General features: G+C 40.6%; 2 protein-coding genes and 1 long non-coding RNA gene across 9 annotated transcripts in view; 1 reads left to right on the forward strand and 2 right to left on the reverse strand.

Moving 5' to 3' along the window:
- Positions 1 to 3,059: 3,059 nt before the first annotated feature.
- Positions 3,060 to 17,277, reverse strand: LOC102394892 (cytochrome P450 4V2). Its single transcript, XM_006060282.3, has 11 exons — positions 16,971 to 17,277; positions 13,517 to 13,629; positions 13,049 to 13,134; positions 12,077 to 12,267; positions 11,614 to 11,683; positions 10,203 to 10,329; positions 8,402 to 8,593; positions 6,228 to 6,330; positions 5,101 to 5,235; positions 4,827 to 5,006; positions 3,060 to 3,615 (listed from the first exon to the last, which is right to left on the reverse strand). The coding sequence occupies exons 1-11, from the start codon at positions 17,182 to 17,184 to the stop codon at positions 3,443 to 3,445; spliced, it is 1,584 nt and encodes a 527-aa protein (XP_006060344.3). The 5' UTR covers positions 17,185 to 17,277; the 3' UTR covers positions 3,060 to 3,442.
- Positions 17,278 to 17,613: 336 nt separating this feature from the next.
- On the forward strand, positions 17,614 to 24,573 carry LOC102395436. Of its 4 annotated transcripts, XR_003107732.2 has the most exons (5): positions 17,614 to 17,979; positions 19,374 to 19,494; positions 19,925 to 20,059; positions 22,646 to 22,756; positions 24,156 to 24,573. It is a non-coding gene; the product is annotated as an uncharacterized LOC102395436 (long non-coding RNA). The 4 variants fall into 4 exon arrangements; XR_006549123.1 differs by having other exon boundaries at positions 17,614 to 19,494; XR_003107734.2 differs by having other exon boundaries at positions 19,304 to 20,059.
- Positions 23,610 to 24,891, reverse strand: part of FAM149A (family with sequence similarity 149 member A) — a 39,412-nt gene continuing 38,130 nt past the window's right edge. For all 4 annotated transcript variants that reach the window (XM_025279761.2, XM_025279769.2, XM_025279754.2 and 1 more), the window contains one exon: positions 23,610 to 23,842. In XM_025279761.2, coding sequence (XP_025135546.1) covers positions 23,769 to 23,842 — 74 coding nt within the window. In that variant the 3' untranslated portion in view covers positions 23,610 to 23,768. The remainder of the gene's footprint in view (positions 23,843 to 24,891) is intronic.

Here is a 24,891-nt window from a genome sequence, read left to right on the forward strand (position 1 = left end):
GGAACATATGTTCTCATAATATAATAAAACTAAAGATTTGCTTGTGGATTCAGAAGAAGCAAATCAGAAAGAAGATGAAAAGAGGCAATGGTAGGCAGAATTCTAAAATGTTCCCCAAGGCTTCCTTCTACCATCCCAGACATTGAAGAAAATGGGGTACCACATTTGTCCATGATTACTTTATGTTACAGGACAAAAGCAATTTTGCAGATGTATCAATAATTAAGGTTACTAAACTGTTTTAGTAACTAATCAAATGGGGATTATCTGGCTGTGCCTAATCTTACCTCTGAGCCCTTTAAAAAGAGAGCTTGCTTCTGCTGTCAGCATAAAAGTCCTAGAGATTCAAAGTGTGAGAGCCTTTGGGCAGGAGGGGAGCGCTCCATGGCTGGCTCTGGAACCACATGTTTACAGTGGGTGTGGTTTGAAGAAGCAAAAGGAGAAGAGAAAGTGGGGGTATCGCAGGATAATTCTACAAATAAAGAAGGTACTGTTCCTAGAAAGAGGGAGTCTCTGGGCAGAGTAAACAAAGTTAAATGTATCTATCAGCATCTCATTAGATGCTGGAAATAAATACATTTGATTGATCCAAATACATTCCAGGGTAAAAACTGACCTTTTTATGACCAGCATCTCTTTGTGAGACAGGTCAGGTGGTTCAGAAATTGACATTCCTCGGTTGTCTGTGACGGAGAGTAGAGTGTCAGTTCAATAGGCCCCGTCCTGGAGAGGTTTCTAGGCTGTAAACCCCTGGGACCCAGTGATGCTGTGGTTTTTGCTTACTCCCAGGGAGCCCTTAAGAGGGATTTTACTTTTTGCTATCAGATGAACAAAACGTTCTGGGATTTCTGCTTCTCCTCTAGTTTATGCTTCAAAGTATGGGAAATTTGCAATCAGTCTATGATAGCAGCGGAAGGGTCATTTTGTTAGAAAGTGTGAATGACACTAATGATATCAACTCAAAAGTACTAATACTTTTATTACATTATGAATCAGTCATCCACTAAATTATCCTTTAAAGTTATCCATATTTCCAACTAATGTCAACTCTTAGGATAAAATGTAGCACCCATGTTTAAAATGTAATTTATTTTTCTTGAGTTACCTCTTTTGAGTAGAAGACAGGTAATAGGGATATAGATATTTGATCATCCTTTTATTTAAAAAAATCAGCATCTACATTTCCATATTCCAAAAGATGACATATTTCTCAGTTACAACTCTGACACAGTTTCAGAGAATTTCCAGGTTAAAAAAAAAATAAACAAATTATTCTGAGGCTAAATGAAGATTTTAGACCAAAAGACAACATGTAGTAATATTTTACATTTAACTTTACATCATATTGCAGGGTCACTTAAACACACACAAAGGTTTCCATGTAAGTGCATGAAATTCAGAGATAAGGCCAATTTCCACAAATAAAATTCTAATTATCCAGGGTTATTGGGGAGCAAGATTTCTACATACCCAATTTTTAAGTAAGAAGGTTAACCATAAGATGGAAATCTTGTCTTTATATCATATATGTTCTTGACTTTTTCTGCTCAGCTTAGGGGCTGGGTGGTCCACATTGGGGATATGAAAGTGGGTAGATCTGCTGACCCTGTCCTTAGTACCACAGCCTGTGATGCTTCCCAAGCGGCTTTGGTTTTGTAACCTCTTTCTTTGATATCCATTGAAGAATACATCATGCATCTTCTTGTTGTTTCTATCAGTTATTGTCTTGGAAAATTGAAGAAACAATTTTTATTAAAATTATTTCTTAAAAGAAGTTTCTAAAAGTCACTGAGTGAGGGACTAGAGATGTTGTCTATGGCATTAAAATTTGGGGAACAGGTGTCTGTTATCAGCTTGACAGGTATGTCCTGGAGGATTCAATTTACTACAAGTCTAACCCTATACTAAGTGAGATGTGATTGGGATACTTAATCTAGATGAATGGCTTCTCTTTTTCTTTAATAATGGAAGAGGAACTATGCCAAAATCAGAGGCAGAACATCTACATTCTAATAACATATCTAGACACGGGCCACGGAGCCAGATCCTATTGTGGAAGTGCCACCATATTGGGAGTGGAGAGACTTAAAGATCTCCATTGCCAGCTTTATCATCACCCACTAGCAGCGTGGCTTTGGGACTTACTTTCCCCTGAACTCAGCCTGTTCTATTAAGACGGAGTACCCCTCGGTATCCACGAGGGATTGGTCCCAGGCCCCCCACACTAATCTATGGATGCTCAAGTCCCTTACACAAAATAGTGTAGCATTTGCACATGGATCTGCACATCCAACTCTATACTTTAAATCATCTCTAGATTACTTACAATACCTAATACAATGTAGTGAAGTGAGTGAAGTCGCTCAGTCGTGTCCGACTCTTTGTGACCCCGTGGACTGTAGCCCACCGGGCTCCTCTGTCCATGGGATTCTCCAGGCAAGAATACTGGAGTGGGTTGCCATTTCCTTCTCCAGGGGATCTTCCCGAGCCAGGGATCGAACCCAGGTCTCCTGCATTGCAGGAAGACGCTTTAACCTCTGAGCCACCAGAATACAATGTAACTGCTATATAAATAGTTGTGAATACAACATAAATGCTTTGTAAATAGTTTGGCTTTCTGGAATTGTTTTTTCAAATAATTTCTATCAGTCCTTGGTTGAATCCATGGATTCAGAACCTGTAGACAGGGAGAGGTCACTGCATAACTAGAAAATCTCTAAGGTCCTTAGACCTTCCAAAGCCTTAGAGCTCCCAATCAATTCCCTGAGGCATGGGGAGGGACAGGAGATTACCAGGAGGAATCTCTCCCAATAATATACAATATAGAAAGGTAATTGTGATGCTCTGAAAAAATGAAAGGAAAGCTATAAGTACACACTCCAAAGGGAAAGAGGAACAGAACCTGTGAGTGAACTTTTAAATGATCCACTGTACATGATTAAATCTTTGAAAACTATCATAAGGATTATTCTCCTCAAAACTGATGCCACTGATACAATTCTTGAAATTTAAGCTCCTTAAGTCATAGTACTTAATTACACAGCCTTTTTGAACAAATGTATGTGTACATGCAAATATTTATTCCTGAGTCAATAAGAACATCTTAAAAATATTCTAGAACTTCATTTAAATTGTATCTTTTGGGTCTGTTGATTGGAATGGAATTGGCCTGTGGATCCTTCTGTGGAGAAGTTTTTATATGTTCATTTGTGTACGGTCATTAGTTAATTTATCTTGGGATCAAGACCAGGAGTCAAAGCTATGATGGTGATGAAGATATGGAAACTCTTGCTTTTGGTAGACTTGATCCAAGCTAAGTGGGACAAGAAAAAAATTAAATTGAGGGATTAAGAATACTGAATCCATGATCTACAAACTGTAAATGAAAAGTTCCCTTTAAAGAAAGACCTTTTTATGATAAGAGCATAACCCAGTAATACAGTTAGGATTCATCTGTGTTTCTCCTCTTCAACTTGATCCAGATGCCGTTACTTGGACGAAGAATGAGCTCTCCTGCTAGACCAAGTTCTTCTCTTTTTTGGTTGGATTCTACCCAAAAGTGCCTCAGGATGCAGGAAAGAATGGTCTTTTCTTCCATTATGGCAAACTTTTGACCTTCAAATTAAAGTAAATACCAACATCATTAAATAGATATACCTTAAATGTGAGAAATCAGAAGTCTAATCAGAGGAAGCAAACAATTTTGTTTTTGTGATGGGCCCTGGGAGAATCAGAATCACTTGGGATGCTTGTTAAAAATGAAGATTCTTGAGTGCCCTTTCCTTCTCCCACCAGTACATCTGAACGGCTGGGATGGAACAGGAATTTATATTTTAGCAAAAGCCTAAACGAATCCTGGGCTCATTCAAGCCTGAGAATCACTACTCTAGATTACTTTCTTATTGAGCCTTTAATTTAATTTACTACAGAGTCACCAAATAAGCTTCAGACTCACCCATTTAAATCTGGTCTTATTATATGAATGCCTGTATTTGCATAAATGATAAAATGCTAGAGATTCTGAAGCTGAACATGTTTATAATGCTTGGTGATGTGCATTCACTTTGTTTAAGCACTTCAGCTGGCCTTAGGGTGTTTTGTGTTTTTGTTTTCCAAAATGAAGTTCTTAAAAGCAACAAACAGAAATTAAATATAACGAATCATTATACATAAGTTTTCTACCATATGAAGTATATTCTTTTTTCATCTAAAAGCTACAATATTGTCAACGTCTACCAAGGAAAGAATTATGCTTTATATTATGGGCTAAATTGTGCCCTGATGCCCCAAATTCATAGCTTTTTTTTTTTTTTAAGATTCATAAATCTTAAAACTCAGTATCTCAGAATATGACTGTGTTTGGAGACAGGACGTTTAAAGAAGTAATTAAAATGGTCAGATGGGTGAATCCTAATCCAATGTGACTGGTATCCTTATGGAAAGGAAAGATTAGAACACACACACAGAGGCCATGTAGGGATGCAGGGAGAAGAGCAGCATGGATCCAGTAAGCTAAGGAGAGGCTTATTATTAATTCTGTTGTCACCTTGATCTTGGACTTTTAGCCTCCAGAATTGGGAGAAAATAAATTCCTGTGGTTTAAGCACCCAGTGTAGGGTACTTTGTTATGGCTGCACAAGAAAACTAATAAACTTTATGACAGTCACATTTTAAAACAATAATGTGTAGCAAAGGGGAAGGAAAAGGAAGTCAGTTTTGTTAAAAGACAGTTGCCTATGGGATGCTATATCTCAAGAAATTTTTGTAAGAAAACCACTACCGCTCTGCCAACCTGAAAGGTGAAACCAGTTCTGATGGATACAGACCTATACAGTTCCGGGGGCCTGCAGAGAAGGGCACATATGCGTATGTATGACGTCCTTTCAAATTCTCAGGAAAGAACCGTTCTGGCTTGAATTCCTCAGGATCCGGGAAGTACTTTGGATCTCTATGCAGTGCGTAGGGCATGATGATTACTTGAGAGCCTTGCACGATTTTGTAACCCGCTGTCAAGAAGTAGTCAATAGGCCATGAGGATGGAGCAAGACAGACCATAAAAATAACCCACTCTCCCTCCTATTCAAATTATACAATCTTTACCAACTTCACAGTCTTCACTAAGATTACGGGCAAAGAAAGGAACAGACGGGAAAAGGCGAAGGCTCTCCTTAATAACACAGTCCAGATATTTAAGTTTCTTCAGGTCTTCTAGGGTAACAGGACGGTCAGACTTCCCTGGTTTTAACAGAATACACAGAATAACAATGAAATAATTATTTGAGCCTGGGAGATGGGACATTGATGAAGAATACACATCAAAACACTGAATGTTAAATATCTACAGCTAAAGTAGAATCTCTAATATCACCCACAATCAAAAAAAAAAAAAAATGAGATCTATTCAGTGAAAGAAACCAGACACCAACAATCACATATTTGTAGGATTCCATTTATAGGAAGTATTCTGTTGTTTAGTTGCTAAGTCATGTCTGACTCGTGTGCGACCCAATGCACTGTAGCCCACCAGGCTCCTCTGTCTGTGGAATTTCCCAGGCAAGAATACTGCAAGGGGTGGCTGTTTCCTTCTCTGGGGATCTTCCTGACCCAGGGATCCAACCCACATCTCCTGCATTGGCAGGTGGATTCTTTACCACTGAGCCACCTGAGAAGCCCAGGAAGTACCCAGAACAGGTAGTAAGTCCCATTAGAAACAGACTGTAAATTAGAGAATTCCAGGGGCTGAGGGAAGAGAGGAGAGTGGCCAAGTAATGAGACAGGGTTTGCTTTTGTGGTGCTGGGAATCTGAAGACATCACTGCTGGCGTCAGCCTGTAGATTGCTGGCTGTGTAATAGAAATGTACATCCTAGCAGCTTAATGCGTCTTTTCTCTCATTCGTGGCCAGATGCGAGGCGGGATGAAACAGGTTGCCTTGACCCCATGACTCAGTGCTGTTGCATGTACACCTGCTTCATCTATTAAGCAGTGAGATGCCCGAGGATCCTAACATTTATCTGTGCATCACATGCCAAGCACGTAGCAAATGCCTACATTCTTAACCAGGCCTTGCTAAGAAAACTGGCATTGGAAGGGACCCCACATGGTAGCCTTCCTGCTCAGTGTGGTACCTTTAGAACAGATCCTACTGCATACCCTTCCTGAGCGAGAACAATTCTTGCTTCGGTGGCCATGGTGCCCATGGGGTAACCAGCGAAGGCACTGAACATACCAAATACTTCTTCCAGCTCACTGTCCACTTTCTGCTGGACTTCTGGATACCAACCCAATAGATACAAGGACCAGTTTATTGCAGCTGCAGTCGTATCATGGCCCTACAAATGCAAGGAAAAAATAGCAGAGTCGTATGGTGAAGATTAGAAGAGAGAACTCCATTTTGAACTGTCTGGATCTGCCAGCTGCACCGTGACTCCAAACAATAAATTAACTGGGTGCAGCATTTCACCTCGATAAGAAACAAAACAGTCCCTTCAAAGGGGAGATTCATGCTTAGAGAGGCATTTCAACACCACACAAGGTTGCATATGTGGTGAGAAGGGGACAAGGTGCTCTAGACTGTTTTTAAGGGGGAAATCTCTGACTTTCATGAGCCAATCTGCCAGACCTGTACTCCTCCACCTCCTAGCCTTTGTAAGGTGGGTTTTACCTGTGGACCTTGGAGGCCAGGAGTCTATGTGTGGTTCTGAGTAACATCTTCCACATCCAGAAGTTGATGCATCCCCTCCTGGCTGAGCTTTAGGCAAAATACTAAGTACTTTGCAGAAACTAACTTATTCTTCAGAAAAACTCCGTGAAATACTTGATACCACTATTTACATTTTAGAGATTAAAAACAGATCCCAAAATTGTTTACCTGAGTTCTTCAGAAAAAAAAAGTTATTTGGAAAATCAATAATAATAGTATAGCTCTATGAATAAGACTTTCAGGGGGCACTAAAGACAAAATTATTCCTTTGTGGAAGTTCTTACTTTTCCATTTTCGCTATGCAACACAAGTGATAATTGTCATTTTTATTTCTCTGGGCGGAAATCTCCAAAGCACCTGCTTCTTAAAACAGCTTCTCAGTTGAATTTGTCGTTGCTGTTGTTTAGTCGCTCAGTTGTGTCTGACTCTTTGTGACCCCATGGACTGTAGCCCATCAAGTTCCTCTGTCGATGGATTTCCCAGGCAAGAGCACTGAGTGGGTTGCCACTTCTTTCCTAGGGCATCTTTCCAACCCAGGGATCAAACCTGTGTCTCCTGCATTGGCAGGCGGATTCTCTACCACGGAGCCACCAAGGAAGCCTCTAAATTGAATTGTTTGAGGCTTATTCTGCAATTTTATAAAACATGTATTTTTGGAGTCTCTGATATTGGTGTCCTGGCCTCTTCTCCGGCCTGCGGTACCTTCACGGACGCCACCCTGAACTCCAGACAAGATCTGGCCCCTTTCACTCAGCTGTTTACCAAAGCCACAGAAGGAAGTGCTCTTGCTAAATAATTCTTAATAACTGCTCTTGAATTTGTAAGCGGAAGCCTGATCCAAACAAGAGATGCCTGCTGAGCATAGGGAAGCTGTGACAAGGATCTGGGGTGACAGGCAAGCATCTCATAAGGCTAATCAGGAGAGAGCCAGAAGGAGAACTCAGATCTAGGGACACTCAGCCTGCTTTCCTACACTGCGCCCCCAGACGCCTGCAGGCAGGGCGGCTCGTCCCACCCAGGGGCGGCCTGCACTGAGCCATGCTAAACCACCCATGCGCTTCACCTTCCTCCACTTCCGGGATATTACCATATGGTGCTTTTTAAAACATTTCTTCATCTTTATTTGGCTATCCATCCACTGAACGATTCATTCTTTGTAATATTTAATAACACTAGAATTACCTTCTGTAAAAACCACAACTTTCTTTTAATGATGTGAAGCCCAGAAATCCCTTTAGAATCCACAAACTAGTTCAATTCGCTATCAGAGGGCTCTTGCTCCTCTTCTTTAGTTTGGGCAGCTCATAGCAGGAGTTCATTTGCTAGAACTTCAAAAAGGAGGTAGTGAAAAGACAGACTTGTGGGTTTCAGAGTTTTTGTTTTTTTTAAGCATGAAGCAATACAGGGAACTGAAAAATTTCTGGCTGCTTTTCTACTTGGAAAAGTCTGATGGGTTTTAGGTTATCCTGAGAAAACTGCTTTACTCACCACAAGTTAAAGGCTTTTTTCTTAAGAAGGAAGTTGATTTGATAACTTAATCAGGTTCTTTTGTAATTTCTAGTTGTAATTTAGTGACTCATCCTCAGTTATATGAGGCTATTTTAAAACGAATAAACTTTTAAAAATAATGCTAAAGATTCAAAATTTTTTTTTGGAATTTTTAAAATGATACCCAAAAATGATGTGACAAGATAAAATACCTCAAACATAAAGGTGTCGACTTCTTCTCTTATATCTTCATGACTCAGCTTGTTCCCTTGGTCATCAGTCACATTTAAAAGCAAATCAAGAAAAGCCCTGCATTTAGTTTTGGGTGGAGGAAAGTCCTTCTCTTTGTCGTTACTCGTACCTTCTTCATGTCTCTTCATTTCATTGGCCCGTTCAGTGATGACCTGTATGATTTAAATAATATGCTCTTGTGTGGAGTTTGATATAGCCCCATAATACATTTTCCCATGAAAATATACTAGTTTCTTTCATGGATTTTTTTTTTTCCTAAACCTTTCCTATTCTGACTCAAGAATAACTTAGACTATTGTGGAAAATATAGATAAAGCTTCCTGTTAACATTTTAGGACATTATTTGATAAGACTTTTAAAAACAAATTTAACATCAGACAAATTCAGCATATTCAAGTGCCATCCTTCTAACATGGAATAGACCTGGTAATCCCCTAAATGGTGCCCTAGAGATTTGAATGAGCTAATGAGAAAAAGCTTGGGTGGTGAAGAGAATGCAGTCATTATATAAGAGGCTAATTATGGATTGCTCTCATTACTGGTTGGATTGGAGAAAAGAAACAGCTAGTTCACAGGTGACATCATCTGATGTGCTTGCTGTTCCTGTTGCCTGGAAGTCTCTCTCTTCAGACACCAGTGTGGCTGGCTCCCTCCTTCTTTAAGGTCTGTCCCCTCTGCACACCATCAGAAAGACCTTCCCAGATCACTGCTACCCTGGTCTCCAGCACTATCTTCCCAACTCTATTTTTCTCCATTTCACTCACCTCCCTGACATTATATTATACTTGCTGTATAATATAATGCATACCTCAAATATAGCATCCCCATGGCAGCAAATCTGTCTTTGTTCACTGATGTTAATTGCAACCCTTCCCTGATAGCTCATTTGGTAAAGAATCCACCTGAAATGTGGGAGACCTGGGTTTGATCCTTGGGTTGGGAAGATCGCCTGGAGAAGGGAAAGGCTACCCGCTCCAGTATTCTGGCCTGGAGAATTCCATGGACTGTATAGTCCATGGGGTTGCAAAGAGTTGGACATAACTGAGTGACTTTCACTTTAACTTTCAGAGCACTGCCTGGCATTTAAGGACGTTCATTAGATCTTTTCTGAGTGAATAAAAGAACTAAAGCCCATAAATTTAATTTGGTCATGTATGTCAACTTTCTCCTCCTATCAAGCAATTGACCAAACCTGCTGCTAAGTGGTCTGAATGAATGGATCCTAAGTTCTTTGGTGACAAAACATCATATTTCTCTTCATCCTTGGGGAAACCCCTAGTGCCTGGCACTCAGTATGCAATTTTCAATGTTTATTAAGTAAATAGTATCATTCATCCAATTTGCAGTTCATTAATTATTGGCATTGATAGTAATGCATGTAATTTGAGGAAATAATTAATTATAGTTAAAAGATACAAACTGTTGGTCATTCTCCCACCACCCAGTAATGGAGATTACTCTGTCTTCCATTGTGGCCACCTTGATCTAAAACTTCATTCATCCAACGTCTCCTGCCAGTAACCACACACATAATGCTAATACAGAGTTAAGATGCAATCTTGCTGTCTACTTTTTCCCATTAGTATTCACCTTTTATGAGACACAGGTTCCAGACTATGGTAATACAACATAAAAATCTTGGACTTGTAAAGATCTGGAAGTGGAGAGTGGCGATGGTTCACAACATCGTGAATGCACTTAATGGTAAATTTTATGTTGAGTATGTTTTATCACAAGTAAAAAAAAAAATCGAGGGCTTACATTGTTGGTAAAATCATGTACAATCTTTAGGCTCCTTCTGTGTTCTCGTCCATTTTTAAACATATAGAATATAAGGTCAAGCCAGAGCCAGGGCGTCTTCATTCTTTGATGTATCGAATCACTCATTCTATAAATAGGATAAAAACACATCAGCTGACGTACTGAGAATGTGTATTTCTTGAGCCCTGATGTGATGCCCCGTCTCAGCATGGGTGATTTGGGGAACGGCGATGATTCATCTTAGAGGCTATTGAGAACTCCAAGCTTTACCATCAACATGAAGGCATGGACTATCCAGGGAAGCTTAAACATTGAATGCGTTCTTGAGAGGAACGAAGAATCCATTATAAAACATTCTGACCAGATGGCCATCTGATCTCTGCTGCTTCTTCTCCAGGGAGAGTTCTTGCCCTCCCCAGGCCACGCATGGCTCTTGCACCACAAGATCATATGAAATCTGCCTCTTTTTAATGACCACTCATTCACTTGCTCACTCCTCTGCAGTGCTAACAAAACAAATGACTTCCCTCTTCCACGGAAAAGTGCTCATCAATCCCCATCTGTCACAGAGCTGTCACGAGCCCCACCCTCAGCATTTCCAGTGAAAAGCAGAAAGACCTACACAGCCTCCTCCTTTGTGACCAGCTTAGATGCCAATTCCACAGAAAGGACCTTTCACGGCCACTCAATCTGTAAAATTTATCCCTGTGTCCCCTCTCGCATCAACTTGATCTTTTCTTTCCAAGTCATTATCATAATTTATAAGGTTATAGTCAGCTGCTTCAATGCCTGTCTCCCCTGTTACTGTTTTGTGTGCCCGTATAAAACTAGTCAGTACCTTGTGCAGTGAATGGCAGGTTAGATGCTCAACAATTAATAAGATTAAGTGAAAGGAGCCATGGATTAAACATAGGATATGTTGAATCAGATCCTGGCGCTGCCTCTTAATAATCATGAGCAATTTTAAAAGTAAAGTTGATTATTTCTATTAAGAAATAATACATACTCAAGGGTAGAAAATATAGGAAAGGAGAATGAACCACAATAAAAATAAAACACATTAAGAAAAAGAAGCACACATACAACAATAAACACAGCTAACATTTTGATGTAGTATCTTCTCATTTTTTCCATGAAAATGTCTATCTTTCTCTTCAACTTAGCATCATAATATAATCTCTCTGTATATAAAATAGTCATTTAAAATTACTGCGTAATCTGAATGTGCTATAATTTACACAACTCTTCCTCTACTATTGAAATACATGCTTTAATGATTAGGTTGATTTTTAGTATAATGTTTCATTTTGAAATGATGAAAAAGATACAATATAGACAGAAGTGATTAGCAATAATTTTTAAAGCCCTAATCAATAACAGTTTTAGAAATAATTGAAAGGATTTCATTTACCTATAAACGGCTCGAACATACTCGGAATCATCATTGCTTTGAGCACCAAGGTTCTTTCCCATAGCTGTTTCTGTAAAATAGAGTGAGAAGTAACCATTCAATTCACGCACACATCTTGGGTACATTTTCCAGTGTCAGACATTTTAAAAAAAGACATTATGTCCTGTTCTGATATATTGCAGAATTCTTCTTTTCCCTTTTCTCTCGAATCTTCTGCTTCTCTTCCTCCCAGCTCCTACCCTTCCTTCCCTCTGACCTTCTGGTCGTATTGGCTCTGTAACTGCTGGGTTTGAAGTCCTGTGAATGGCCACTGCTTCTCAGCAGGCTAACCTAATTTAGGTTATCCAGATGAACCCCAAATCCCTTCTAAATGGCCCCCCTCCACATACACCATGAACTGTTATTTTCTATTTGGGCCATTTTCTTTACAGCCTAACTTTAAAAATAAATCAGCGAGACTTACCACAGATTATATCTAAGGTACAAAGAGTGATGTAAAAAAAGCAGTTAAACGCTTCTTGGTTAACATGCTTTTCAAGCTTAGTAACCAATATATTTGCTTGTTCATTCATGACATCTAAGAAATCCTCCAGAATTGTAAAATGGAAAGTGGGTGTTAACATTTTTCTCCTAGAGCGCCATTTGTTTCCAGTACTAGAAATACAATACATGGTTACAAAGAAAAAAGAAGCAACATCTGAAACAGATAAAATATAAATATAGTCAAGTCACCAAGTTCTCCTGAAATAGCTTATTCTGTAGATTCTCGATTGCTTTGATCAGAATGACAAAGACTCATGTATAGCTACAGAATGTGAATATTTTGGATATTGTTCTATATTACTAATATTTACAAGGGCATTTATTAAAAATGGAAACAATTAAAATTTTTCCTATACTTCTAAGTTCTGAGGTTCTAAAGATTAGAATTTTTCTCCCTTTTGTCAATACCATGGTCCTCAGATGATCCACTGCTCCATGATTTACTTTAATCTCTATTATCTTTGAATTATCTAAAGTCCCCACAAGGGTCCTGTCTTTCTGGAGTCCTGTTTCTGAATCAAGAATTGAGGTCCCTATGCTTGATATACTTCTCTGGGGGGGATGTGACTGCTTTTTCATTATATTTTCAAGATTTCCCTCCTCCAAACTATCCTTTGCTTTACTCCATTCATATATCAATACCTCCTCATTGTTCTTGGAACACTAGTGATTATCACTATTAAATACAGTGCCTGGATATTACCATATACCTAGGACTCCTGTCAATCAAAGGCCGATTGTTAACTAGACTCTTCCTTCCGCCTGCTCCCATAATTCTCGAGAGCTCAGTCTTGTTATTGGAAGAATACTTTGGGTCAGTTCCTGAAATAACAAGTTACCCAGAGAAGAAACTGTTTCTATAAGACAACTTTACAAATTTCCACTGACATACCTTGTAAGAAGTCCTAGTCCAAGCCACGGTTCTAAGAACTTGTACATATAGGATTTTTCAATGTGCTTTGAACTGTTTAAAATTACCTCAAAAAGAGAAAAAAAAAAAGAGAGATATAGACATCAAAACGATATCAATTACAAGAACATCTGGCTAGAACACAACTACTTTTTAAAACAAGATTTCATAATTGTTATTTCTCTGTGATTCATTTTTATTCCTGTGCCTCAAAGAAATTCAATTAAGAGTTTTGAACATATAACTGTCATTCAGTCTCGAGGACTAAATGGAATTGAAAGAAAACACCCAAGATGATTCCTGGTTTCTGCCACCAACTAGGAACTGAATAGAGAATTTACTGAGGGAGATGGGGGGAGGCAGGTGAATGTGGAGAATGACCACATCTAATGAGATTCCCACACCATCAAACAGACAGTGGAATATGGACCATATTTGCCACATACTCACTTCCACAGTTTCTGCATTATAAAGGATCACGAGAGGCACGGGCCCGAGCCAGAGTTTCAGCAGTGGCAGGTGTCGGTATTCTTCAGTGCCATCAACTATCTGCTGAAAAAAATCTAGGAGAAATATTTAACCTTAAAATCAATCAAGACAAGAATTCCGTCTAACAAGGATCTACTGTAGAGCGCAGGAAACTCTACTTAAAACTCTGTAATGACCTATATGAGAAAAGAATCTAAAAAAGGATATATATATATAAAAACACACACACATATAAAATGTATAACTGATTCACTTTGTTGTATACCTGAAACTAATGTAACATTCTGAATCAACTCTACTCCAATACTTTTTTTAAAAAAAAGACAAGAATTTTGTAATAAGTTCCTTATGTTATTTTAGATTCCACAGAGAAGTGAGATCACACACTTATCTTCTTTGTCAGACATTTCATTTAGCATTCACGGCCTCAAGTTTCATCCATGTTTTTACAAATGGCAGTATTTCCTTCTTTTTATGACTGAGTAATATTGCTGTGTGTGTGTGACATTTTCTTTATCCATTCAACCAGGGATGGACACTTGGGTTGCTTCATGCTGATACACTGCCTGCCTCAGTCTGATCTGACAGAGGAGACAGGGAAGTCTGAATCTGGTTTGAAGGTATCAGGTCCAATAGCAGGTAGCCGCTGAGGAAGACAAGTACTGACACAGAAGCAAAAGCAAGAGTCTAGTAGAGTTCAAGAGGCTCATGGGAAGACAGCCACAAAATGTAAGGCACAGCCTCCATGTGAGATGAGACGCCGAGGACAGGAACTATTTTGCAGAATATTCTGAAATCCCCAGTTTTGTTGAGCTCAGCACTGAGCACAAAGCAGGGCCTCGATAAACGGATGATTGACAATCTTAAAGAGCTTATTCAAACCAAGTTTGGACAGTGTTCTAGAAACCACATGCATTACATTTAATCCTTAAAATTACTCTGTACTACTACAAAGTGAAAATGAAGTCGCTCAGTCGTGTCCGACTCTTTGGGACCCCATGGACTATAGCCCACCAGGTTCCTCCATCCATGGGATTTTCCAGGCAAGAATACTGGAGTGGGTTGCCATTTCCTTCTCCAGGAGATCTTCTCAATCCAGGGATTGAACCCGGGTCTCCCAAATTGTAGGTAGACGCTTTACCATCTGAGTCGCCACCAAGGAAGCCCGTGATACTACAAGTTTATAATATTAAACAAAAAAGTTATGTAAAAATATAGACCTTCCCATCCCCACTAAAGAAACAGTATGCTTAAGAAGTCTCATGTTCTTTTTGAGAATTTTTCTAATTGAAATCTCCACTGAATAAGACCTATTTTAAAACAAACTGCAAGTTGTCTTTGGAATTACTTTCTGAGTAAAGAGAATGACAGCGTACTGCCTTTCATAAAGGACCATTTTAATCTGGCATATAAATACTGGATTTTGGCATCAGGCAAACCTTGGCTCAATTTCCAGCTTTGGAACCAAGTTGTTTGATTTTGGGAAGTTGTTTAAAACTCTACGTTAGAGTGGTTTCTTTTTTTCTTAAGCATGTACTTATATTTTTACATAACTTTTTTGTTTAATTTTATAAAGCCTTAGGATAGAAAGGGAAGTTAGCTCAGCTTTTAAGTATTAGGGACTTTTCTCATAGCTTAGATGGTAAAGAATCTGTTTGCAATGCAGGAGACTTGGGTTCAATCCTGGGTGGGAAAGATCCCCTGGAGAAGGGAAGGGCTACCCAGTATTCTTGCCTGGAGAATCCCAACGACAGAGGAGCCTGGTGGGCTACAGTCCATGGGGTCACAAAGAGTCGGACACGACTGAGCAACTAACACTTTGAAGATGACTTTACAAATGTGGTTTTGATATAAATAAATGTGTTGTTGGATCACTTGTGACGTTAGTCACTTTGATGTTTGGATGGTGAAACGTCTACTTGGATTTCTTCTGCCCTAAAATACGTTCAGTATTTTGGTAAACACTCTCCCACAAGGCCTCGTGGTATTCTTGTGAGTTTAAGATGACAGTATTGTTTTGCTTGGGAAAACAAAGGAAAATAATCCTTCAAGCATTGCAGTTAATCTTCAGCCTGTAAAACCACTAGTATTTACAATTAATTGGAGGGGGAATTGGGTTCTGGTCCCTGACTTATTTTAAAGCATGTCATATTGAGCAAATCTTTTCAGCTCTGGGTAATTCAATTTATACCCCTATGAAATAAAGTATGTGTGTTCATCAGTTGTGTTTGACTCTTTGCGACCCCATGGACTGTAGCCCACTAGGCTCATCCGTCCATGGGATTTTTTTCCAGGCAAGCATACTAGACTGGGTTGCCATTTCCTCCTCCAGGGGATCTTCCCAACCCAGGGATCGAACCCCAGTCCCTTTGAACCCCAGTTTCTTGGGTCTCCTGCATTGGCAGGCAGATTCTTTACTACTTGCGCTACCTGGGAAGCCCTGAAAATAAAGTGCTCATATCTGTTAATAATTCATCCTCCCTAATGGAGGACTCCAAATCTCAGATACTTCTGAGACTTTTCTAGCTTAAAGCAATCTTTTCCATCAACAAAACACTATAAATCTCTCTCTTCAAAAAGACGATCTCAATAAAAATAAATTCACTCTTAAATAAGAATTTTGAAATTCCTGCATGAGTTTTCAAGAAGGCCTGGCCATATGTTTTGTTATTACATAACCTCCTTAAAAGGGCTAAAATATGAAAGTCAAGAAGGAATCAAAGTTGTGGTCAAGTCTTGTGATGTCTGGATAGGGAAGAACCTCAAGTGCCTTTTGAGAGAGAGAGACAGAGACTTCTGTGTTCTAAGGGATTTATCTTGTTCCAGGTGGTGCCAGTGGTAAAGAACCCACCTGCTAATGCAGGAGATGTAAGGGACCTGGGTTCCATTCCTGGGTTGGGAAGATCCCCTGGAGAAGGGCATGGCCACCCACTCCAGTATTCCTGCTTGGAGAATCCCATGGACAGAGGAGCCTGGAGGGCTACCGCCCATGGGGCCACAAAGAGTGGAACACCTCTGAAGCTACTTAGCACGCAGGCACAGGGAAGTTTCTGCCCTTAAAGGCTTTAAAAGCCCAGACAGAAGCAAAGGCAGCAGTGTTCTGAGGTGTAGGCGCAGCTACGAGGTGGAAAAAGCAGCAGCAGAAAAGCAGGACAAGAGCTTAGAAAGCTTGTGATCTGTGCTGCACAGGCAGAAAAAGTTCATTTGGACCAAATGCAAACGCAATGTTGCCAGGTGTCATAGGGAACCTGGATAGAATTGGGAACCCGTCTTCTAATGAGTGGGTGACAAATTCTCTCTCTCCCGGAGTCAGCAGGCCGGGCACTTCAGTGTCCAGACTACATGCTCTAGGGCCGGCGGGCGGCGCGTGCTGGAAGCCCGGGCCCTCGGATGGGGACGCGGCCGGCGCCCTTACCTCTTGCGTCCGGCTTCATCATCAGCGCGTGTCCCACCAAGGGGTAGGGGTCCCCAATGGTCGGGACGGGACGCATCTGACGCCATTTCCGCGCGTAGCTCGCCACCATCTGCAGGAGGTTCAGGGTGAGGGTGGCGCCTGCCAGAGAGACGGCGCACAGCCCGCCCCAGAGCAGCAGCTTCGGCCCGACGCTCAGCAACCACGGCGCCAGCATCGCGCCCGCTGGGCCGCTGTGCACCGGCGCCGAGACCGCGGGGACCGCAGGGCGGGATGCTGCGGGCGGCTGGCGCTGTCCAGCCCCCCGAGGTCAAGTGCGCGGGCGCTGGGAGGAGTTCCTGGCCTGCGGGCGGTCGGAGCCGAGCCGCAGGAAGGGGCGCGCCGGGCCAGGTCACTTGCCCCCTCCGGCCGGTGGAGGGGGTGAGCACCCGTCTGGCTCCCACTCTGGTCTCCGAGCCGACGACGCCCGGCCGGGCTTGTTATGACGGGTCAAAGCCTTCGTAACGCGCACCGGCCTCTGTTGTGCTTCCAGCGGAAAACGAAAGTTCGGAAAGCGGCTTGAGCGCTCAATAGGCTGTGCGGGTGTAAACGGAGGCACGTTAGTGGGTGGAGACTGGAGGATAATGAAGGTGGAGTGGAAGCAAGCGGTTTAGTGATGGAGAGGCGTCCAGGGGCTGGGGGCTGCGTGGGTTATACCCAGCAGCTGCTGGGTCCCGGACAACTTCAGGGTATAGCGAGCTGGATGTTTTAAAATGGAAAAAAAAAAAAAAAAAAAGCATCTGGTTTGAAGCTCAACCTCTGGAGCTCATTTTTCGCTCGCGGCTGGGTATCTAACCTCGCTCCTTTGCACTCCGCTAGGACCGGCTGCCAGCCCGGATGGAGATGGGTTGCTTCTTGGCTTCCACGTTAGGGTCACCCTGGTAGCTGCCTACTTTGATGCTGAGTAGCCTTAGGGGCACGACCTTCGGGGCACCAGTTATCAGGCTGCATTGGGCGGCTGATTGCGACACAGGTGAGTTGAGTAATCCAAGCTATGATCCAAGTATTTTTCAGAATATTTTTCGGGACCAAGAAAAGTTAGCACCCCAAGAGAACAAGACAATGGCGGGTGGGTGAGGATGGAGGTGGGGGTCTCTGAAAGCGGTGAAGGTAAGAGATGCTGGCAGAGGAGGATTTGATAAGGAGACAGCAGTTGGGGAGCACGCTGAAAAGGGAAAGACGACACACCGCAGAGCCCGCACAGGGAAAAAGTAAGGACAGTGAGAAGGACCCTCCGGTTCCGCCCAGGGCCTGGGTTCTCTGACTCTCAATTCCTCCCTTTTCTCCAGGTGCTCAGTCCTGATTCTCCTTTCCTTTTCTACTCTTGATACTTCCTCGAAAAGGGACTGAGAGGGGAGTGTTCCTCTCCTAGCAGAAGGTCCCTAAATTGTAGAAAAAGTGCCAAGGAAGATGAAGTATTGAGAATACCCTGCATATTTTTCTTTTTTAAATTATGAAAGTGTGATAACACATTTACAGGAGACGTGAGAAATAAAGAACAGTTACATTCAGTTCCACTATATATTAAAATTACTCTTAAAGTAGATACATTAAGATTTTTACTTGGAGTTTCAATATCAAAAACTAGACGAATTAAGATTTTTAGTTGGAAAAAAAAAAAGATTTTTAGTTGGAATTTCAATATCAAACTCTAAAAAATTAATAGGCAGAAAAGTAGAAGGATATAGTAGACCTGAAAAGCACTATGAACCAGTTCAACATAATTAAGATTTATACAATTTTCACACAACAGCAGGATGCAAAGAGAATATCCTGCATTTTTACTTTGCTTAATTGGATTAGTTTTTCCAGCAGCTATTGTATAGTTTGCTCACAGTCACCTGCAGAAGAAACCTAAGACTTTTCTCTAACTGGATTTCAAGTCATCAACATATACTGACATAGAACAATGTTTGTGAAATATTAAGTGAAAAAAATAAGCAAGTCGCAGAACCAAGTATTTAACCTAATGCCCTCTTTGGGAGACTTTTTTTCTTTAATTTTAAATTTATTTATTTTAATTAGAGGCTAATTACTTTACAATATTGTATTGGTTTTGCCATACATCAACATGAATCCACCATGGGTGTACATGTGTTCCCAATCCTGAAACCCCCTCCCACCTCCCTCCCCATAACATCCCTCTGGGTCATCACAGTACACCAGCCCTTTGTTTTTCTTTCTTTCTACTGCTAGACTGATATCTGGAAAGAAAAATACTGAGCAAATTGATCATTTGGGAATGGGGAAGAATCTTGAACTTTTATGTGATTCATGTCTATATTGTTTACTTTAAGACTTTAAAAAAGTGTATCTGCAGCATCTGTTAGTATATCTTCCTGGACTTCGATTTCCTCCTCTCTAAAGGATCAAGGATAGAACTTCCTGGTGGCCCTGTGACTAAGACTCTGCACTTCTACTTGGTCGGGAACTAAGATCCCACATGACTAACATCTCTCCAAAAAATGTATCAAGGCTCAACTACAAGGTCCGTTATACAAATAAAAGTACAGGGTTTGTATATATCTGACTCTCTGCTAATCTCTGTGGACAAAACAAGAACTGTTACATACAAGTGCTGCCTTCGGAAGTGGAGAAACAGGGTGATCCCAGGAGCAAGCAGCAAATGTGAGCCAAGAAATGCCCCCACCCAGGGGAAGATATGAGGGATTCTAAAGGCAGTGGAGGGGCTCCTGTTTGCACACAGGTCAACTCATAGTGACAAGAGCAAGATAATTTGGCGGCATGGAGCAAGCTGAAATAGAGCTTGACTGCCAGGCTTAAATTTTTATTTCTATTTTGAAGACAATTTGTGAGTGAGGAAGAGGCACTGAAGTTTGTTTTTTTTAAAGGGGCAACACAATAAAAGCCTTCTATTTTGTTTCCTTTCATCTTTCCTATGGTTTCCTTGTTACCAGATGGGACCTTCTCATACTGCCTTGGAATATTGAAATTGCCTTGGAATATTGAAATTTCAGATGAAACCAGTCAAATGGCCAGGCCTGCAAGAAATGTACAGCACCATCCTTTCTCTCTTGGCGACAAAGCGCACAGTGAGTCCACCATAAAGTGGAAGAATCCTCTGTGTAGGGAACAGTGCTCTGCCAAGGTCAAGACTATCAGCCTTTGTAACTGTGTTGATTGTCAGCCTTGCGGAATGAATCTGACTGAGTAGGAAGGTGTGAACCTTCCCTCCTGAAGATTCATTCTAGAGTAAAGGATGAATTCCTTCTCACTTGGAAGGTCTTTGCCACTCTCTCCAGCAAGTGCTTTTGACAGTTAAAGTGGTAGGCCAGAATATGTTATAAACTACAGAAGGGCTTTGTAAACGTTGACACTTGGATTTACTGAAATTTTCTGTCACTTGGAATGGTTCCCAATATGAAAAAGTTTATTTTAGACTGAAAAACAAATTCTGGCTGGATACAGAACTATGGTATCTATATACTCACACACGTCAAACCATCAAGTGTAAATTCCTATCATCTTCAATTCCTCTCCCTGTATTCTCTCCTGAAGCCTCTGCAGTCAGAGTTTTGCCTTGACCATTCATTCTCCTAGCACAGATCTTGTCAAGATCACCAATATCTTCCATGTTTTTTTTTTTTTTAAGTCACTCAGGTGTGTCTGACTCTTTGCAACCCCATGGGCTATACAGTCCATGGAATTCTCTAGGCCAGAATACTGGAGTGGGTAGCCTTTCCTTCTCCAGGGGATCTTCCCAAACCAGGGATGGAACCCAGGTCTCTCACATTGCAGGCAGATTCTTTTTTTTTTTTTTTTGCTGTTTATTTTTTTTTTCAAGCTGTGGGTCTTTTTTATTTTTTTTAACTTTACAATATTGTATTGGTTTTGCCATATATCAACATGAATCTGCCACAGGTATACACGTGTTCCCCATCCTGAACCCTCCTCCCTCCTCCCTCCCCATACCATCCCTCTGGGTCATCCCAGTGCAACAGCCCCAAGCATCCAGTATCGTGCATCGGACCTGGACTGGCAACTCTTTTTCGATGAGTCACAAGGGAAGCCACAAGGGAAGAATACTGGAGTGGGTAGCCTATCCCTTCTCCAGGGGATCTTCCCGACCCAGGAATTGAACCAGGGTCTTACAAACTGAGCTATGAGGGAAGCCCTATCTTCCATGTAGCTAAACCTTTAAGTCATTTCTCAGACCCTATCTAAATTGACTTATCAACAGCATTCAACATATGTGAGTGCTTATTACTTCCTTGAACCCCTGCCCCGTTTAACTTTGAGGATTCCATATTCTCTGGACTGTTTTCTCCCTCACCGGTCATTCTTTTCTGCTTTGCTAGTTTCTCTTCGCACCACATACCACTAGATGTTAAAATACCTAGAGCTCGAACTCTTTTTCTCTGCTTTTCCATTCTCCACTCTCTTGTTTAGCTCATCCATTTCAGTACTTAAATTATATATATATATATATAAAATATATATATATATCTGGGGTATATATATCTGTATCTATATGTATCTGCATGTATATATATTCCCCCAGTCTGAACCTCCTCTTTAAACCCCAGTGTAACATCTCCACTTAGACATCTAATAGGCATCAGACAAACACATCCCAACATGCTTCCAAATCTGCTTCTCTTGAATTCTTTCTGATGGGTAAATGTCAACATCATCTTTCCAAGTATTAAACCAAAGCCTTGGGGTCAACCTGGATTCTTTTTGTTGTTGTTGTTACCCTCCTCATCCAATCCAACAGCAAATCCTATTGGTTCAAATTTGAGAACACACCCAAAGTCCCTGACTTGTCACCAGCTGCCCCTCTGTCATCTAATCTGAAACATCATCTTACATCACTCTGTCCTCAAAATTCTCCAGTGGCTTCTGGTTTCAGGTAACTTATAACTCCCACCGCCAAAAAAGAATCTTAATCCCTTGCCCCTGTTACTTTACTGATCTCATCTCTTATTATTTACCCGCTTGCTACATCCATCCCGTGTCCCACCGGCCTCTTTACTGCTCTCTAAACCTCCAGGTATGCTCCTGTTTTAGGCTATGTGTTTTCCCCTATGTCTAGAATTTTTTTTTTTCATCTCTATATGACTTTTCTCATGTTCTTTGAGTCTTTGCTCAAATACTCTTTGCAATAAAGCCTTTCCTGATTATTCTGTCTAAACTTGCAACTCTTTCCATCCTGTCACATGGCCATATTTTATGTTTCTTCATCGCATTTATTATTATCTGACCTTATATTTCTATTGATTTGTTTATACTCTGTGTCCTTCATGAGAATATAAGTTCTGTTAGGGCAAAGTCTTTGTCTTGTTCAGCCCAATGTTCCAGAATCTTACATGAAGAAGGTGCTTGATAAATATTTGATGAAGTAATAAATCCAGGATGATGGTCACACAGTCACACACATGCTTAGTGCATGTATTCACACTAATATATGAAAGTATATTATTTAGGAATATGCCTTTTTAATCTAGCAGTATATAACTGTCTTGACTTTTGTCTCATTCTATTATTAATGCCATTAAAATCCTAGTCACTTATAGATATTACTCCCTCCTTTAGAAAAGTTGGTACAATATGCCAGGTTGACTAATAATCAGATTGTTCTAGTCATTGGGCTGACTTTCTTTTACCTTTTTTTACAGGCACTTTATATGCATAGACTATACTTCTCTGATAGAAAAGAAGACATGGCCATTTGAGATCTGACAATATCTGAATCCAAGGATTTCAGTCACTATTAAAGGAAAACAACGGTAGGTAGGGGGAAAAGGAAGCAAAAGATAAAGGACCCTAGAGGCTTGCCTCCAATTGATACTGCTCCCGCACCTTCTCTGTTCAATTTTCTATATTAATATCAGGTCAGGACATGTGCTCTGAAGAAAAATATGGCAAGGCTAGAGGACAGAGGGTGGATAAAGCTGCTGTTGAGACAGAGGGGTCTGGGAAGGTTTTCTGCAGAAGTGACCATTTAAGCAGAGATCAGATTGTGTTAAGATGAGGAAGATGCTGCTGCAAACACTTCCCACCAGTAGATGAGCACTTCTTGTCGTTAATAGTAAAGAGGAAACCATATGCAATATGGCTTAAATACATTTATATTCAGCTTTTACACAAGCAATCAATTTGGAATACTTTTATTGTATTTGAAATAGACTGCCTGAATTTGAGCATGAAAACTAGTAAAAACAAAACTGGCTTGAGACACTTAGCCATTGACTTTCCTCTAAGTCAGGACAATGACTAGAACAATCTGAATATGAGTCAACCTAGCATACTGTACCAACTTTTCTATCTTCTAAAGAGGGAGTAATATCTATTAGTGACTATGATTTTGATGGCGTTAATAACAGAATGAGACAAAAATGTCAAGACATAGTTATATACTGTTAGATAAAAAGGCTTTTTTCCTAAATAATATACTTCCATATGTTAGTGTATGAATACACACATTAAGCATGTGGATATCTGTGTATAACTGATTAAAGGATGGATTATAAACACATACTAGATTCATCTGAGTAAAACCTAAAGAACCTGTATAGGAATGCTTCCAATAAAGGAGGAGGTTGGTAATTTTGACTCATATTCTCTTAACAATGCAAAGTGTTCAAAATTAAATTGTTTATTTGTTTGCATTTCTCTCAGGCAGTCTAACATCTCAGACTGTCAGATACATAACATAATAATTCTTCCACTTTTCAAGTGATAAATGGTGTGCTGAGGCTTTGAATGCTCCAGAAGGGTTGTAGTTCTGGTGATGTCACATCAGGAGGCCACTTGGAATCTCTTTCTTAAAGTCAGTGTTGTCCTCTGGAAAGATTTAGGTGGATACTGTGAGCCTGAAACACCAAGAAAAATTCTCATTCAAATGTTTTTACAAACCCCAGCTCTCAAAAGGGTCATGTTTGCATGTTCCATGCACATGATATATATTTTTTTTAATTAAAAAAATTGTAATGTCACTTTTACACAAATCAGGGAACAGTCATATGGAGAAACTGCCATTTGGGGTGCTGAGAAGAAGGAAGGGTGCTCCCCTTAACTGGGCCTGGATCCTGGCTGTGAATTGTCCCAGATAACTGTCAGCTGCCTTAAGAAGTCCTTCCCACTATTTGCCTCTCATTTCTTTTTTTTTCTTTTTTCCTGCTACAGAGCAAATGTTGGTAAGTTTATATCCCTGCTGCTTTTGGATCTGGGAACAAAGGTAAGCACAAACCACATGCCTGCTCATCAGAGAGAAAATACATCGTTAGAAATACAGGATCATCTCTCTTATGTACCTTTCATTGCTTTGAAAAAAAATCATATTACTACTTTATTTTACTTTAATTTTATTTTGGCTGTGTCTCGTCTCAGTTGCAGCATGTGGGATCTAGTTCCCTGACCAGGGATCGAACCTGGGCCCCCTGCATTGGGAGCATGGAGCTTAGCCAATGGACCACCAGGGAAGTCTCCCTTCCATCACTTCTATAGACATGAAAGAGGGCTCCAACCAGCAATAATAATAGTTGTCAGAAAGTTATTGATAAGAGAATACAGTAACTTAGTATTTGGTGAAAAAGTAAGAGTGTAGATTTTAAACAAATTCAGACTTCGGTTTCCCCTTCCTAACCTCTCTTCCTGTGTGCTATTCCACTTTTCTACTTAGCACACTTCGATCAACATCTCCAAAATCAATTTCATCAAAACTCCTCAGCACCATCTGCAGCCATCTGCAGAGATCACATTTATCAACTCTCACTCTCCTGTCTCTCAAGTATCATGGCCGCCATTTACAGAAAGAACTATTGTCACTGAAAACGATAGCAAACACTGCTGGGGAACGTATAAGAAAAACAGCAACAAAAAGGCCTGGCAGCTTAGAGCTATGAGCATAGCAAGGGAAATT

This window comes from Bubalus bubalis, chromosome 1, assembly GCF_019923935.1.
Source record: "Bubalus bubalis isolate 160015118507 breed Murrah chromosome 1, NDDB_SH_1, whole genome shotgun sequence".
Taxonomy (NCBI): domain Eukaryota; kingdom Metazoa; phylum Chordata; class Mammalia; order Artiodactyla; family Bovidae; genus Bubalus; species Bubalus bubalis.

Coding starts and splice junctions, on each gene's coding strand:
- LOC102394892 (XM_006060282.3), bottom strand. CDS start 17,184: ATGCTGGCGCCGTGGTTGCTGAGCGTCGGGCCGAAGCTGCTGCTCTGG. Junction 11,684..12,076: donor TACCTTAGATATAATCTGTG/GTAAGTCTCGCT, acceptor TCTATTTTACAG/AAACAGCTATGGGAAAGAAC. Junction 10,330..11,613: donor TATGTTCGAGCCGTTTATAG/GTAAATGAAATC, acceptor TCCTATTTATAG/AATGAGTGATTCGATACATC.